General features: G+C 56.8%; 4 protein-coding genes across 4 annotated transcripts; 1 reads left to right on the forward strand and 3 right to left on the reverse strand.

The window, feature by feature from the left end:
• Positions 1–1,866: 1,866 nt before the first annotated feature.
• Positions 1,867–2,699, forward strand: CH63R_02293 (V-type ATPase; the record flags this gene model as incomplete). Its single annotated transcript, XM_018297268.1, has 3 exons — positions 1,867–1,897; positions 2,037–2,426; positions 2,551–2,699. The coding sequence occupies 3 exons, from the start codon at positions 1,867–1,869 to the stop codon at positions 2,697–2,699; spliced, it is 570 nt and encodes a 189-aa protein (XP_018162084.1).
• Positions 2,700–3,276: 577 nt separating this feature from the next.
• Positions 3,277–5,136, reverse strand: CH63R_02294 (C6 zinc finger protein; the record flags this gene model as incomplete). Its single annotated transcript, XM_018297269.1, has 3 exons — positions 3,277–3,866; positions 4,003–4,531; positions 4,825–5,136. 3 exons carry the CDS (start codon positions 5,134–5,136, stop codon positions 3,277–3,279), a joined length of 1,431 nt encoding a protein of 476 aa, XP_018162085.1.
• A 1,115-nt stretch (positions 5,137–6,251) lies between these two features.
• CH63R_02295 (Non-specific serine/threonine protein kinase) lies at positions 6,252–8,950 on the reverse strand (the record flags this gene model as incomplete). Its single annotated transcript, XM_018297270.1, has 3 exons — positions 6,252–6,661; positions 6,723–6,822; positions 6,881–8,950. The coding sequence occupies 3 exons, from the start codon at positions 8,948–8,950 to the stop codon at positions 6,252–6,254; spliced, it is 2,580 nt and encodes an 859-aa protein (XP_018162086.1).
• Positions 8,951–14,757: 5,807 nt separating this feature from the next.
• On the reverse strand, positions 14,758–16,818 carry CH63R_02296 (Glycyl-tRNA synthetase; the record flags this gene model as incomplete). Its single annotated transcript, XM_018297271.1, has 2 exons — positions 14,758–15,153; positions 15,220–16,818. 2 exons carry the CDS (start codon positions 16,816–16,818, stop codon positions 14,758–14,760), a joined length of 1,995 nt encoding a protein of 664 aa, XP_018162087.1.
• Between the last annotated feature and the right edge of the window lie 264 nt (positions 16,819–17,082).

Below are 17,082 nucleotides of genomic sequence, written 5' to 3' on the forward strand. Positions count from 1 at the left end.
ACCGTGTAAGCCATTCGATTCGGGCCTTGTCAGGCGGAGTCGAGACGCGTGGCCGTGCTTGCCATTCTCTGAGCGCTGCCTCCATTTGTGCAGTTGCTCTGCCTCTGCCTCTGCCTCTTCCCGAAGCACGGATGTGCGGGTGACTTACTTACGTGGGGTTCCGTTCAGTGTAATTGGTGTGTGTCTGTTAGGTGGGCAGAGAGCGAACAAGTCAGCCAACTCCCTCCCACTTTCCACCCAAGCGTCGCTGTGCTGCAGTCGCCGACTCGCCGGTGATTTGCAGGCCGGAGCAGGGATGCTGAAACAAGAGCACGTCCCATGCGACCTCTTCAGACAGCTTTGGAACCATCGACACACCCGCGCATCGCTTATCAAGGAGCCTTCACTGCGATCCCAAGCCCGCCACAGGCACTAGCGAGTCCATCAGGGGAGATGTTTTCTCCGATTGACGAACCAGGAGCTTGACTTTCTTCAGCAATGGGTGGTTGGCGATACTTGAAGCACGTCGCCAACACTACACAACGACGACGACGACGACGACGACGACGACGGCGAGAATGCCGCCCCAGCCGCGTCACAATACCTCGTAAAAGTTGCTAAGATCTCAGGGTACCGTCGCATCACGCGCTCATGGATTGCGCAACGCTATGAGAAAGCACCATGGCCGATAGAGCCGATGCCCATTGCAGCTCCGGAAGAACGGGCGAACTAGGCCATCGACCTTGTGAGGAACAGTCGAGAAAATCGAGAAAGAAAAGGAAGCCGAGTGCCCGCCATCCACGCAGGCCCTCTCAACTTGCCGTCATTTGAACGCCCCGCGGTGCCGAGATCCGACGGCCGGGATGTGGCGTGTCCGGGCCAAGAGTCAAACCACCCCCGGGACCAAAGGAAGGATCCGGGAGGGCAATATGGATGACGAGGCACGGGTCCTTCGGACCTGCGGAGTCTCGTATCTCTGATGACTGTTTACTTTTGACGCTAGGCAGGAGTGCATGCAACGAAGAAATAGGGGAGAAGAGGGTTGCCGCTAGCCTCGAGGTGTCAGACGACGCCATGGCGGTAGATCGAAGAGAAGGAGGAGTGTCGAATCTATCTGCCACTCGTCACTGGCACCCCTGACTCGCCCACATTTTCATTCTCGGGAGAGCGAAGCGTCTAAACACTGGACCGTGCGCGGGTGCGCAGAAGATCACGTGATGGGATGAAGCTGTGATAGCGGATTATCTAAATACCGAAGCCGAAAAAAAAAAGGTTTCTTGTCCGGGCAGGACCCCGTGCGTTCATCCGGGCACCGCAGACCCGCTGCGGTCCGTTCCCCCGTCGCCGTCATGAACCAATCGCCGTCTGCCTACCTGACGAGGTACTCCCAAGACAAAGCTACATCCTCAGAGGAGCCAAGCCCGCCACGCATACGTCGTCCCCCGACGGCTGAATGTCGAAAAGATAAGATCGGGCCAAAATTAACCCATCCATACAGCCCTACCAGTCGTCTCTCCCCAAATTCAAGCTCACGTGAAGGCGAACGGGCGCGCCAAGTCAGCATACATCGCTCTTCCGCAAACTGTGACGTATCAAGACGGGCGGCCTAGCGTGAATCCGTCGTCTCTGCATCCAGGCAACCACAAGATGGACCTCGTGTGGCGCACACAATAGTCGTCGCAGGCCTCCTGCGCGCGCGTGAGAGGGTGTCTGGAGTTAAATAGGATGTAATCTTACCGGCCGGGCGAAGGAGGTTACGACGAGGCAGACCTGTCTTTACCGTCTATAAGCCTGCCCCGTTGTGAGTCTCGCCCTGCCGTCGCAGCTAGCCTTCCCAAAGCCAGACATCTGTAAATGCAGTCCGTACTCGGATCTTCCACCGCCAAGATGGACGACCTCGTCTTCGCAAGCATGGATCGTTGGTACGCAAAGCCCGACCTCCTCCCAAGAGAAAGCCCCTTTCCATTTGTACTAACAATGTCTGTTCCCCCAGCCCAAGTTATTCTGTAAGGCAAACCCACCATCTCACGGCGCGGGGCACTCACCTTACGCGCAAGTGATATGCAAAAAGAGTGATGGACATTTCAAGAGGCTGACAGGAACGCCTTCCGCCGGGGGGGGGAAACAGTCCTTCTTCGGCGCCATCGGCTGCGCGTCCGCCATTATCTTTACCGTCTTCGGCGCGTCCTACGGCACGGCCAAGTCGTCCGGCGCCATCTTCTCCGCGGGCGTGCTCCGCCCGGAGCGCCTCATGCAGAACACCATCTGCGCCATCATGGCCCAGATCCTCTCCATCTACGGCCTTGTCGCCTCCGTCATTATCGCCAACGGCCTCGAGGAGAAGCAGCCTCTGCACACGAGTTTTCTTCAGCTCGCAGCCGGCATCAGCGTCGGCCTCTGCGGCCTCGCTGCCGGTTTTGCTATCGGCATCGTCGGCGATGCGGGAGGTGTGTAACAAGACCTCTCCCACCACCTCTTTTGTTTGCCTTCTCTTTTTTGTGGCGTGGCGTGGCGATAGGTTTGTGCAATGATTCAAAGAGCGTCGTTTGCTGATGACGTTCGTGATAACAGTAAGAGCCTCGAACCAACAGCCTCGGTTATATGTCGGCATGATCCTGATTCTCATCTTCGCTGAGGTGCTGGGTCTGTACGGTCTCATCGTCGCCATCCTGTTGCACTCAAAGTCCGGGACTGGCGTCACCGACTGTAGCGCGTTCTAAGGGATGGCATGTGGCTCGACGCGGCGATTACCTTTCGCTCTCCTGTAGTCGAAATAGACCTTCTCATCGCCGTGAGAGATGCCTTGGGTGTTCAGGAGTCATAGCTTTCCGCATTCACTACAGCTTTAAACCTGACCCATTCACTCTTGGCCCCTCTTTGTAGAGCGTTTTTTTCTTCGGCGTCATTAAATTGCTGTTTGGTATAATTGTTAGCTCATCTCAGCTCGAGAGCAACACCTTACGGTCGCCAATGTTACCTGCAAGTATAAAGTTCCGCTCTTGGCACTCACCCGAATACTTGACGAGGATGGGAATTGCATTAGCAATACTGGTATGACACTATGACTTGTCACTGCAGCTGATGGCACAATCGCAAAAAGAACTGTCAGATACACATCGCCCGAGTCAATGAATGGCAGTAGGAGGGCCTCGAATACAGTTCCGTTCGCATCGTCTTCCAAGATACCCATGTATTGTACGAAAGGGCTTTGCTCATCTCGCAGGTCATCATCAAATCCCCGTCCCACTTCCCCCAACATATATACATGCACCACAGCCACACAGATACGTATTTATCTCAGGGCGGCACCCATCCCAACTCCTCGATAGGCCACTGAATCCAAAGCCGATGGTCCTGGTCCAACATATCCCACGCCCGGCTGATCAGGTGCGTGGCCCACCCCTGCAACCACCACTCGTTCTCCAGCCTCTTCAGTAGGATGCAAAAGTGCGAAAATATAGCGACGGCCTCCTGCGTCTCGCCAGGGCTCTTAAGCAGCGGCAGAAAGTCCTCTGCCATGAGGTACTTCCACAGGAACGCATCTGTGATGTCCATGCCCCGCCCGCCGTCCCACAGGAAAACCGACAGCGTGCGCCTCAGCTCGTCAATGGCGTGGTTGTAGACCGGCAGCAGGACCGGGTCAGCGCATGTCTTGTTCACGAGCCGTTGTAGGTCCGCCAGCAGCTCTGGCTGGATCTTAGACTCATCGCGCGAGTGCATAAAGCGCTCGCGGCCGTGGTTGAACATGGGAAGCAGCGCGCCGGTGTAGACCTGCGGCTGAAGCACCTTAAGGATGGACCTCGTGCCGCGGAGGAGAAACATCCAGTCCGGGAAGGATGACTCGCCCATGATGAGAGAGTCTGAAGATTTGCGCGGGCATGCGAGGGCTGCTGGTCGTTAGTTCTTCCTTGATCCACCGTGACACTGCCCTTCCCAGCCTTGAAAGATGTCTGCATTAAAGATGAAGGAGGAGAAGGGGAGAAATGAGAAGGAGGAGCAGGAAGAGGTTAAGGGGTGACTTACCAAAGAAAATGGTCAAGACGGAAAACAAATACAGCTTCTCGCAATTATCCGCATCCAAGGATCCCATCAGACCCATGGCCGTCCGACTCGCCATCTGATGATACGTCAGTGCGCGGCTGATAAAAAAATCGCGCTTCTCGGGCCGATTGTGGGCGAGGTGCAGCGCCGACACGCTCAGCAGCGCACGCATCACGTAGTCGCACTCGAGCGCCAGCCTCACCACAGGCACCTTCCACATCTGCCGCACCACGGGGTCCGTCGACAGCGTGTTGAACGCAAAGGTCGTGAAGTTGTGCATGAGCTCCAGGTCGATTAGGTTCAGCGAGAGGTCATCGACTCCGCCGCCGTGGCTGCCAAAGCCGCCGCCCAGCCCACCGCCGAAGCTGTAGCCGTTGTCCGGGCCGCCGGAAGAAGGGGCACTGTCCGGGGATCGCGGGATCGAGGACGACGAGTGGCGTTGGGATTGAAGAAAGTCGCAGGGGACGGCGTGTTTGATGCAGTTTCGGCAGGAGGGCTTATGCTCGTCACACTAGTGTATGTCTTAGTCTGAGTGAACGTGTAGCCACGACAATAAGTAAGTACGAAGGGGGGGACGAATAAGGGCGGAAGGAGTGGCAGGTTAGTGGCAAGAGCGGTATGAGATGTAAAGCGACACGAGCGAGTCAGTGGGTGAATGGGAAAAGGCGCATGTTACTTTCGCTCGTCTCTCATATGTCTTACACCTAGCTTATGCCATCTCATCCACGAACTCATCCCGTGACACAAATGCGGACGAGAAAAAAGAGGGAGGAGAAAGAAAGAAAAAAAAAAAAGGGTTCTGACCTTGATCTTCCGGGTTTTACACGTCCTACACCCCGTCCTTGATTTGGGGTGAGACCGCCGTGAGACGACGGCCGCCCCGGTGTTGGCGATAGCAGCGCGAGGCGTGCCTGCACCCCCAGCTGCCGTCGCTGCCGGCGCCGTCGTCGTCGCGGCAATAATCGTCGACGTAGACACCGTCAAGGCCGCCGAGATGGAGCCCCTGGGCATCGCAACGCAGGGAACGGTGCCGGCACCGGGCGTCGTTGCGGCAGCCGTCGGCGTCGACCCCGGCGCGGAAGATGAGCCGCCGGACCCATCCATCGGGCTGTCCATTCCGGACAGGCGAGGGCCCGCTGAAAAGGGGGACGGGGGCCGTAAGTCCCGAACTTATAGAACCGGCCCTGCAGAAATCGCTTTGGTAATCCAAGATCCTCGTACGATCGGTTCAATGCAACTGGGCGCACTTAGAGGCGGAAGGGCACAGTATTTCGGGACCCGCGGGGGCGTGAGATGCAGGAAGGAAACGATACGAGGAACGTGGTTGGCGGCGGCCTCGTTTTTCTCGGATGCAAGGGGCGCCAGGCACCCGAATACGAAAAGAGCGGTTTCGCATACCGAGACCGAGGAGAGGGGAGACAAGAGGCTTTGCTTCCCGCCGCCGGTGGCCGTGCGGCGGGCCGAGTCTCTGCCGTAGTGCAAAATGTGGAGGCGCCCACTCGACTCTTGAGATGTGGATACGTGTAAACCCATCCACCAACACTCTCTCTGCTGCCTACCTAGAGTTGCTCGTACAAACTGACCGCAAACTCACCCAGCTTCGTTACCAAAGGATCTCGTCTCGTGTCTGTTGATCCTTTTCATTTGAGACTATCTATCGGTGCTGTCCGACTCCTTCTAGGTTCTCATGCTTCCGTCGAGACTCAGAGCTCACAGCGCCCGTCTCCTCTGTCCCTGGACCCCTAACCACCCGCCCGCCTTTTCCCTTCTGCTCAGTGTAGACCACGGAGATGTCACGGATCCATCCTTTCCCTCTAAATTACCGTTGTCCCCCTTCCCCTTCAGTGACTAAACAACTATGCAATGTGACCGAGACCATTAGCAGAACAAAAAAAAACACAAACCAGAATTCCCATGCTGCCGTCATGATGCGACGAGCAAAGCGTTTCTCGTCTCGCATGAGTTGGAGGGTGTCGAGGATATCCGCGTCGATAGAAATGGAAATTTTCATGAGTACGTCGTGTGAATGGGTGGAAAATGTGCCCGACTTGGTGCAAGGTCGAATGGTTGGTAGGTTCTCTTGTACTTTTTGGATTGTTTTGCGTGGGTCGGGAAAGCGATACAAGATGCCACCGCCGTCCTCGGGGTGAAAGGGGTCATAGGTCGTCCCAGGCAACCGCTGTCTCTCTACGCCCATTGCCGCGTTGCGGCGGCGTCTTGCACTCGCCAATTTACTTGGCATGCTTCTTGAAGGCGAGGAGCTCCGATAGGCTGCCCAGCGGACATCCGTGCTTCAGAAAGTCGTGCTGGAGAAGCTCATCGGCGGACGCTCTGCTCTTGACATCTACGCACAAGCAAACCGACAAGAAGGCCTTGAGCTCCTTGCTCAGCTTCTCAGGCTTCTTGAGGCGTGGTGTGCCGTTGGTGGCGATCAGGTACAGGGCCTTCAGGGGCTCCTCATTCAGGTACGGTGGCTCCGACTCGATCATCTCAATAGCCATAATGCCCAATGACCAGATGTCGACTTTGGGGCCGTACTCCTTCTGCTTGACAACCTCGGGCGCCATCCAGTAAGGCGTTCCGACCATCGTCGCGCGCTTCGACTTGGACTCGGTAAGCTTGGCACAGAAACCAAAGTCGGCTAAGCAGGGCGGTCAGTGGCTGCATGTCAAACCAGTCAAACTAGATCATCATCGACTTACTAATTTTGACGTTGCCACGAGCGTCCAGGAGCACGTTATCACTCTTGATGTCGCGATGAATGATGTTTTGGGAGTGAAGATGTTGCAGACCACGGCACGTCTACATCGAGTCAGTATGAATCGCACGAGAATCTCGGACGGGGTGTATGGATGCTTACCTCGAGGCAAATCGTGGAAATCTGCTCCTCTGTGATGCTAGGGTTGTTATCGATGACATCAGTCAGGGCACCACCCTCCATGTACTCCATGACGACCCAGAGTTCGGCGTTATTGTTGCGCAAGAAGGCGTCCAAGAAGTTGACAATGTTGCGGTGTCTGCTGTCCTTCATAACCATGATCTCGTTCACAATAAGCTCCTTCCGGGGCTGGTGAGCGAGGTCCATCTGCTTGATCGCAACCTGGGCCTTGAGGCCCTGAGCCCGCAGAACATCACGAGCAATGGGCGAAACGGCACCCTCCTTGACCTTGGCGACATAGACGGAACCGGAAGCACCTTGTCCAATCTTCTTTTGCTTGGAGTAGGAAAGATTCGGGTCGTCCTTGGAAACGGCCTCCTTGAGCTTAGCCATGACTTCACTCTCAGACATGGTGGACATGCGCACGTCCTGCTTGCGTTCTTGCGCAGGTGGCTTGGCGGTGAGAGCCGCTTCCGCGGCCTTGACAGCATCGCTTTGCGGCGCGGGCTGGGCCTTGGACACATTGAGAGGCTTAACAGGAGCAGGTAGGCGAGATGGCGGCGGGGCCTGAGCCTGGGGAGGCTGCCTAGACTGCTGTGGGCTGCCGTTGGGGTAGCGCTGCTGCTGGCTGGACGATTGGTCTGGCCGGGGCACCCGCTGGGCTTGGTTGGGATCCCGCATGGAACTCGAGCTCTGCTGGGAAGACATGGTGGGACGTGTAGGGGTACCGGCGGTCGGCGGTGAAGGGGCGGGCCGCTGCGCACGAAGGCCGTTGACCTGTTGCTGCTGTGATGGCTTGGGCGCCGGGGGGGCTGCCCTTGAAGGGTTGTATCTGTCTGTCTGGGGAATGGACGAGCTGCCGCTGAAGCCGCCGATCTCCTGCTGGGCCATGGGTGTCTTGGTCTTGGGGATGGACGAGTTGAAGACCTCGAGGTCGCGGCGATTCTGTTCTTCGATTTCCCTTTCGCGGGCGCGCTGGGCCTCGAGCTGTTTCAAGCGCTGCTCTTCGCGAGGATCGGGTTGATAGTTGGTAGCCATGCCCTGCATCTGCTGGCGTTGCTGCTGTTGCTCCGTGGGCGAGGGCCGCCGTTGTTGTTGACCCTGAGCCGAGGGCTGCGTGTTGTAGCTGGGCTGACGCTGGGCCTGTGACGGCGGCATGGGCCTCGGGGGCGCAACGGAGGAGCCGCCGCCGCCATAACCGAGCTGCTTGTTCTGCTGACTGCTGGCGGGAGGTGTCGGGGTGAGGCTGGAGTACTGCTGGGGGTTCTCGGCTCGCTTGGTCAGGTCGGAGTAGAAGTCGAGGACCTCGAAGACGGCCTGGGGATTGCGCTCGTAGTCCTCCTTGGTGATGGCAGACGAGTTGAGGAGCTTCGACCATTCGGGCGGCAAGCCGACAAACTCACCGGTCTGGGGGTCGAAGCCGACATGGACGGCGTGAGAGAAGTTTGTGGGGTTGCTGACACCACCCATTCCAGGGCAGGCGCCGTAGATGAGGTCGATCCATTCGTACAAATCGTCGTCGCTCTTGACGCGAATCTGCAGGGTCTTGGTCTGGCCGTCGTCTTCGCCAGGGCTGTTTGACGAGCCACTAGGGTTTCTCTTAATCTCGAAGATGGTGCCGGCGGCCTCGACTCGGCCGACGTTGACGACGTCCTTCAGGTAGAGGGTGTACGAGACCTTGCCGCCCTCGGTCTTGTGGAAATCGAGCGATTCCTTTCTCAGGATGAGGTACTTCTGCTTCCAGGGGTTGATGAAGTTCTTGGACTCCTTGACCGAGGCCCATCCTTCCTTCTTGACGGCGACACCGCCCATGCCGTCGTTCTGGTTGGACTGCTGGCGGGCGATGGGGAGCGAGATAGTGGAGCCGGTGTAGGTAGAGGTCGCGGTGCTCCTGATGGGGGAGATGGCCATGTTGGCCATATTGCCGGGAAGGTTGCCGGGGAGGTTATTGTTTGGCGTGAGGGCGAGACGAGGACGATCGGTTGGGGGTCGTGGCGCCGGGCCTGGGTTCATGAACTGGCCAGACGAGTACACGCTGCGTTCGTTAGCCATGATTGCTGCGCAGCGTGGGCGACAACGGCGAGCTCGATCTGTGCATGCGACAAAAGAATCGGAAAGGGTCGGCGGCGGTGGCGGAGGCGGTGGTGCTGGCAATTAAAACGTCGACGACGACGACGATGACAAGAATGGGTGATGCCGGCCGGATGATGCTGATGATTACAGGAGAAAGGGGGGAGAAGGGGGGGGGGGGCTTGTCGGGAAACGAAGCGCGGGATGAAGAAGAATGGGATGTGGAATGGGAAGAACAGCGCAATTAGGAGGCTGTCGGCGGTTGACAATCGGTGAAGTGCGCCATGACAGATCGAGACGAAATTAACCCCACTTCTAGCCTCGCTGAAGGACTTGACACTCCAGTCCCAGTCCCGCTTGGGGCTGGGCTGTTGGGCACTGAAGGGTGCTGTGCTAGAGCTGCTGCTGCTGCTGCTGCGTGCGTCTGTTCTGCTTACCGCGACTTGCCTGCAGGGAATCTGATTGATTGAATTGCGGGTGCAGGAGAGTGGAGGAGGGGAATGGGGATGGATGGATGGATGTACTATGGAATGGGACGGATGGAGAGGACACGGTGCAGTAGGGTCTGCTGTAAGTACATGCATACATGCATACACAATACATTCGATGCAGGGCAAAACCACGAACAAGCCGGGGAGAAAGAAAGATCAACGGAGGCTGAGAGGAATGAATGAATGAATGAATGAATGTGCTTACCGATTCTGCGTCGCCATTTCTCTCTCACACGCTCCTTAACTCTCACTCTGTCTTTCTTTCTTCCCGAGGACAGGGAGTGGAAAGGCAAGAGGGGTTACAGTTTTAATAAGAGAGGCGAGTGTTTCTGTGGCTGTCCTCGGATGCACAGGCTCGGGGCAATGGCTTAATGTATGGAACACACGATGTTTCGTAGCCTTTAGGCAGGGCTCTGTACAGTGTTAGGACATGTACATATACTTGTGCCTACTGGGGATAGGTTGGGGTGCTGTCGCCGCCGCCGGCGCTGGTGCTGGTGCTGGTTTTGCCGTTCGCTGCTGGCGCTGGGAAACCGTGTGGGCTGCGTGCAGTGTGTGTGTGTGTCTGTACAGTGTGTGTGGTTCAGGGAGAAGGGGGGAAGGGGTTGGCTTAGGTTTGGACCTCCACCACCTGGGTATCTCTAGAGGAGTCGGACAAGGGGGCGTGTAAGTCAAGACAGAAGACGGAACAAGGTGTAGAAGAAACGGGCGGGCTTCCAGAAGCCTCGTCAACTCTTTTTCCATGCACCAACAACAACAATAATTCGAAGCCGCACAGATAAGAAAAGGGGGAGAGTATGCTGCTCGTTGTGAATGCCGGCTAAATAAAAAAGGATGGGGGAAGATTGAGCAGTGAAGAGAGATTCGGGGATTGAAGCCCCTTCCCCCTTGGACGTCTGGAGTGGGTTAATGTGAGAAACAGAGAGAGGGGGGAGGGGTGGGCGGATTTCCGATGGCCGAGACGAAGGGACTTGGGCTGGGTCTGCGACTGCAACTGGGATGGTGGGCTGGTGTGGAATAGGGGCGACACGCCTTGGACGCTCTTGGACGTCGTCGATCAGCCGAAAGGAAGGGGGGGGGGGATGAGAAGGAGATGAAAGCTGGACTGACTGGCAAGACGGGGCACGAATGATGGCGGAACCGAGAGTGCAAGTACAGAGCAATCCACAGCTGGCTGGCTGATGAAAGTGAAGGTGAGAGCGAGAGTGAGAGTTATGATTATTAGGTACCATGGGGAGGAAAAGATGGACTGCGATAGGATATGCCGATCTGACGTACAATACATCGTAGGTAGGCACCCATCTGCTAGGTAGTGGTGTATCCGTACCGAGTACCTTGCCTATGTACTCTGTACTTAAATATCAGCTTCGACAAGTGTCGGCTGTCAAGTGTCGCCGCGGCCAAGATTCGATGCGTCGATGCCATTCGGGGAATAAGGTACAGTAGGGCAGCGTGCCAAGGGTCCTGTCTCTGATCCTCGGTATTTCCATAGGTCCAGTCTCATCGAGTTCAGTGTGCGGGATGCACTCCACGACCAAAAGCGAGGACGCGAGAATGACAAGAGCACACGAGGAGAATCAAGACTCAAAGAATCAAGGGTCGGTGGGCCCCTGTTCTCCTGCCTACCTACCTGAGTAGGTACCTAGGTGGGTGGGTAAATACGGATACAGCAGGACTCTTACCCACCAAAGCGGAGACAGGATGCACGCGAACCGCGGCCGTCCCCTTCCCCACCAGCGCGCGACCCGGCGTCTTGCATCGGTATCTCATTCGCTAGCAACGACGTCCCGCCGTGCCTGATCGAGCTGGTCTCATTTAGGGTGTGCGACCTGTGGTTTTTACCTTGCCTTTTTGCTCCTTCGCAGTCTTTTCCTCCTTCTTCTCCACGCCTGGTCCCGGTAACTCTCCGTCTTGCTGACTACCGTAGTGCCCCTCTCGCTCTGGTTGGGCAGAAATCACTGTGTGTTGGTTTTCCCCTGAGCTAATGCGACGTTCCACTAAGTCCATTCCCTGCCCAGGCTACACACATCCACCATCAATATTGACTGTATGGATAACATCGCCATTTTGACAATGCTATCCTTCAATGTTAAGTCGGCCATCAATTGCATCACAAATTGTCAATGGAATTTGCAGACTTCTGTGGCGCCGACGGAGGAAGAAAGAAGGCCACAAGCAAAAGGCACAGACAAGCCCCCCTATATGCACCACTCAACACGGCAGACACGAAAGGTGGTAAATGCTGAGACGTCATAGCGGGGAAAAGACTCCCCAAAGTGCTCCTTAAAGTTGCCCTCGTCCGTTTCCGATAGAGCATGGCCCAAAGGTGCCAACGACAAGGATGGATGCCTGGGGCGCCGGCGCCTAACAAGAAACGGAAGACACAGTGCGCAGAAAAGCCCCTCCATGGAAATGGCGTTGTGCCAAAGCAAGCCTCGCAACCACACCGACTCGTCTCGTCCAGCTTGCCAGCTTGCGTACAGTTTTCACAATCACCAGCACCGCCGTCACAACTAACGAAGGCCACCCGAGGCTTTTGATGGCAACATACTATGTAATTCATGCGTTCGGTTTGCTGTACCCCCCCCCCCCCCCCCCCGCATCGCCCTTCCGGCCCTGAGGCCCGGAATACTGCTCCCAAACGCCGTCGACCGTACGGCCGCCGGAACACCACACGCTTGCTCTGACTGATCTTTTCGTCTCGTCTCCCTCCTTGGTGACTGTGACTCGCACCGCACCTTAATGGTGAATTCGCCGACATGTCATGCGCAGCACGACGTCAGGGCCTGGCGGATCCATCGATAAATTGAAGGCCTCGGCGTTTCCCACCCTTGTTAACCCGCCAAGACTGCACAGATACAATAGACACCCACCGCCAGGAATCGACGAGGTTGTAACTGAGAGGCAATCACAGCGATGCGACCCCCACCCAATGCGGGTAAACACAGGGCGGGACTGGGGACTGACTCTTGAGACTTGAAATAAGGCCATTCTTGTTGCCTGCAGGAATCCAGTCAATACGTTCAAGCACCGATAGCAGATGGGAATCCCACGGTGCCCTGCGTTGCGTCTACGATTGGGAGTAATGCCCATACGAGCTATCGTCTTGTCATCACGACGTGCAACACGTTACGTCAAGACTGAACTGGTTAATTGGCGGCGATTTATCAATAGTCCAAAAGTCGCCAGTCCATTCATTGTTCAGTCTCGGCGAGAAAACCGAGACTTTGCTACCTTTGTTGGAGAGGACCTGACTTGGCCGGCCTTGATTCCAAAATGAATGTCAGCAGCCGCCAACGCTCTGTCCATGTCAGTTGTTTATCTCCCCGACGTCTTCCTAGCAAGCGCGACTTTCAATCAATACGGGCTGTAGGGTTCGTCAAGCCCTGGGTCCCCGTGTGACCAAACATCCCGTTCTTTCTGCCCGTTCTGCGTCGCAACAGCAGCCTGTCGAACTTCGCTACGGTATCTTGCCGAGGGTTCTCTGTCCCAAAACACCGTCCAACGAGACCAGAGGATTGCACCTCGTACGTCATGGACTCAAGCCTGGAATCTCTATGCCTGAAGGCTAGGCCTCGTTCGTTCGTTACCTCTCCGTATTGGACCAAGGACACGCACATAGCTCAGCCTAGCCCGCGGAGAAATCGCAGAACAGTTCTTCAGGCGGCACTTCTCGAGTCTTGACACACGGGTGGCAGACAGAGTTCTCTGTCACAGTGTGACATCTCGAACCTCCATTTCGTGCTCGTCCTCACGTCGGCATCGCCCGAGTCGAAGCAACCAAGGACCCTGTTTTGAAGTGCTCCAAAGCTGGGTCCCCCGCAGTCGCTCAAAGCTAAACTTACAGCAAAAGAACCAAGACCAAGAGCGGCTACTGCTACTATGCTTGAGGGACGTCCCTAGGCTCTGCAGTTAGCGTCTCCTGTCAGCGACTCATCCGTCTCACTCTTAGGTCGTCCGTGTTTCATATTTTCCCACTCCGTTTCCTATCCCAGCATACGGACGGGAGGGGTGCCTACGATGTTCTGCATACCAAAGTTATGACTACGGTTCGCCTCATCGGCATTGATGTTTCCAGATCGACTTCCTGACTGCTACTCCACCCACCAGACCAACCAGTCCATCAACAACCTAGGTGGCCAGGAATAAATGGTCCTAGTTGAGATGCACCGTCACGGCGTCGCATCCCATCAAGGGGATGAGCGTGTACCCTACCGAGAGGACTCCGTCCGACGGCCGATCCATAGTTGTTAATCAGCCGACTATACGCCGCAAAGCTCACCAATTGACTGACTGACGGCCCAGTTGACAATCAACGTCACCTCTTAGCCTCCAGACAGAGATTATCAAGCGAAACTGGGCGTGGATGGGACGGAATGCTCAGTTTTCTGTTTCCAATCCGCGGATCTGTCACAGATTTATGCCCTCCGCTTCGAACTCCTCTTGGATGGGCGGGCTGCCTTTCCGAGTCGGAATAGCCGCCCTCTCAGCCTATTTCCGTCGATGCTGAGACGAGGGAGGGGGCTTCGACGGATAAACCGGCATTCGAGCTTGCAAGTCGGCAAAAAAGTACATTGATCGGAATTGTTGGTTGTCGTTGGTCCTAAGCTGTCGATGCCGCGATAAGAATGGGTGTAAGTCGACAACTGTGCTAGGCGTCCGCCGTTCTCTATCCGGTGTGCCGAGAGAGCGCGTTTGAAAGGGTTATCAGCCATAGCCAACCTCGCTTTCCCAAACCAGGGCTGGGGTGCAAGTCCCAAATGCACCAGTCGTGAGCAAGTTAACGGACAAATTTCGCCGCGGTGCGACAACATATGCATGCCGGCGGCACCACACTGCTTTCATGAGGCTCAACTTGCATGCACGCGCGTAGTGCGCGGACCGCCATCAATTGACCTAACCATCCATCCGTCCGCTCAACGGCCGGCGTGAAACCACGCCCCGTCTCTACTGTGAGAGTTTGGACGGCCTGTGTCCGCGCGCGAACTCGCAGAACTATCCCTCATGAGATAAGTGAGATCACTTTGCGCCGTGCGGCGGCATTGCTAGTTATATTCGTTCATCGCCAGCCCGGCTTTGAGTCAAGAACGCCATGCAACACACAAGTTCATACGCCTTGGCGACGCGTGCGAACAGTCAAAATCCCACAAGGCTCAGTTGAGAAGTCTACAGATGCCGCACGCAAGCGGCTTTTGCTCCCACCGCGTTTATCTCACACTCTCTTATTCTCTTCAGATCTCATTACAATAGGAAAGAAAAAAATAGGCGGGGGAAGGTATCCGTACAGAAAAGAACTTTTTACCGAACGGCGACATCGACCTCCTGTCCCTCAAATGCCGGGAGCTCGGTCGCAATGTCCTTCCACTCCCTAGCGCCGGTAACAAGACTCTGGATGGCTGCGACAATGGTGTCTTCGTCCGCGCGAACCTGCTTGGTAGAGTCACGATCTCTGAGGGTGATAGTGCTGTCCTGGACGGTCTGGAAGTCAATGGTGACGCCGAGCGGCGTGCCGAGCTCATCGTTGCGGCTGTAACGCTTCCCGATGGTGGCCGATGATGAGTCCACGCGCGCCGAGATGCCGATCTTGCGCAGCTTCTGCGAGATCTTGCTGACGAAGGGCTGGAACTGCTTGTTGGCCGACAGGGGCACAATCAGGACCTTGGTCGGGGCGACCGTCGGGGGGAAAGAGAGAACCTGGTTGTCCAGTCAGTCAGTCATGTACTCTTCTTGCTTCCAATTCTCTATGTGAGAGTGACTTACTCCGCGGGCCTCGTCGCCACCGTCTTCGGTGGCACGGTTCCAGTAGACGTGCTCGATCAGCGAGTACATGATGCGGCCGATACCGAAGGACGGCTCAATGACGTTGGGGGTGTACTCTCTGGTGTTCTCAACGCGCTTCCTGAACTCGACCTTGACGAGGTCCTTGCTGACCTTGACAATGCCATTGCCGACGCCGGCGACCTCGAGCTCGAGCTCACCGTTCTCGGCGAGCTGCTTGGCGAGCTTCTCACGCTGCTCCTGGTTGGTGGCCTCGAGGGCGGCCTCGACTGTCTTGCCGTCCTTCTTGAACTGGGGGCCAAACTTCTTCCTGTCGATCTCGACCTGCCACTCCTCGAAGACGCGGGGCTCGTCAAGGCGCTCGCGCACAACGAGGGGCGCACCCGTCTTCTTGGCGTGAACGGACAGGTCGTAGGCGCTGCGGTCGGCGCAGCCAACACACTCGATCCAGCCGGACGAGGTGAGGAGTTCAGCGTCCCAGCAATCGGTGGCGTAGTGGGCCATCTCGTTCTCCATATGCTGGCGGAAGCGGACCTTGGTCATGTCAACACCAATCTTTTGCAGGAAGAGGTGGATGCGGGCGAGGAAGTAGCCGAGGGTCTCGTTGTCGACCACCTTGTTGCGCACGGCGTCGCCGATGGTCATCTTCTTGACGTCCGTCTTGCCGGCGAGCTGGGTGTGACGGTCTAGCAGGGTCAGCTCGATAGCGTCGATCTCCGGGAATCGGTGGTGCTTCTTGCCGCCCTCGGGGTCGACAAAGTGCTCGATCTCGGCCATGAGGAACTCGCGGACTCTTAGGAGACCGGCGCGCGGGGAGATCTCATTGCGGTAGGAGCGGCCGATGGAAGCGGAGGCGAAGGGCATTTGCTGCATGTTGAAGTCGAGGAGCTTCGCGAAGTTGAGGAACTGACCCTGGGCGGTCTCGGGGCGCAGGTAGCCAGGCAAGTTGCTGCTAGGGCCGATGGAGGTCTGGAACATGAGGTTGAAGGCGACGGGGGGCGAGGGTTGGACGCCGGTGGCGGGGTTCTTGAGGTCGTACTTCTTGATGAGCTCGCCGAGCTCCTCGCCGTTGTAGTTGTCGATCCGGGCCAGGATCTCCTCGTACTCCTGGACGAGGGCGTCGTCGAGCTTGACGGCCTCGGTCTTTGTCTTTCTCTTCTTCTTCTTTTTGGGGTCATCCTCCTCCTCGACCTTTTCACCGCGGGCCTCCTTGTCACCCTTGAGACGGGACTCGAGTACGTCCTCGACAAAGTGGTCGGCGCGCAGGATGTCGCCGTTCTTGGGGTCCTTGCACATCCAGTCGGCGAACTTGTCGACGTGGCCCGACGTCTTAAGGACCTCATGAGGGGTCAGGACGGTGGTGTCGATCTCAAGCATGTCCTCCTCGAGGATGAAATGCTTACGCCAGAGGTCAACGATGTTGGCCTGCAGGGAGCAGCCGGGAGGGCCGTAGTCGAAGAGACCGGCGACACCGCCGTAGATCTCGAAGGCCGGGGTGAAGAAGAGGCGCCGGCGCAGCATGGCGTCGAGCGTCTGCCGGTCGAGGGGCTGACCCTTGAGGGTCGTCGCGGTGGTCGTCATCTTGGAGACGGCGGCGTTGGGCTTATTCTTTTTCGAGGGGACGAGGACTTGGGCCCGGGAGAGGCGATGGGTGGTAATAAGTGTGCGATGTTGAAAGCGATCGTGGTAGGGGGGGTAGGTGTGTGAGTGGGAGTGGAAGGGCAAGGAGGGGGAGGGGTAACGGCGATGGCAGTGGAAAAAAGCGGCCGGCCGAATTACACAGAAGCTAGCTGTGGAACGAAGTGAAGGCGATTGGTGTGGGAAAGAGCGAAAACGCTTCATCTA

Source organism: Colletotrichum higginsianum, chromosome 2 (assembly GCF_001672515.1).
Source record: "Colletotrichum higginsianum IMI 349063 chromosome 2, whole genome shotgun sequence".
In the NCBI taxonomy this organism is placed as follows: domain Eukaryota; kingdom Fungi; phylum Ascomycota; class Sordariomycetes; order Glomerellales; family Glomerellaceae; genus Colletotrichum; species Colletotrichum higginsianum.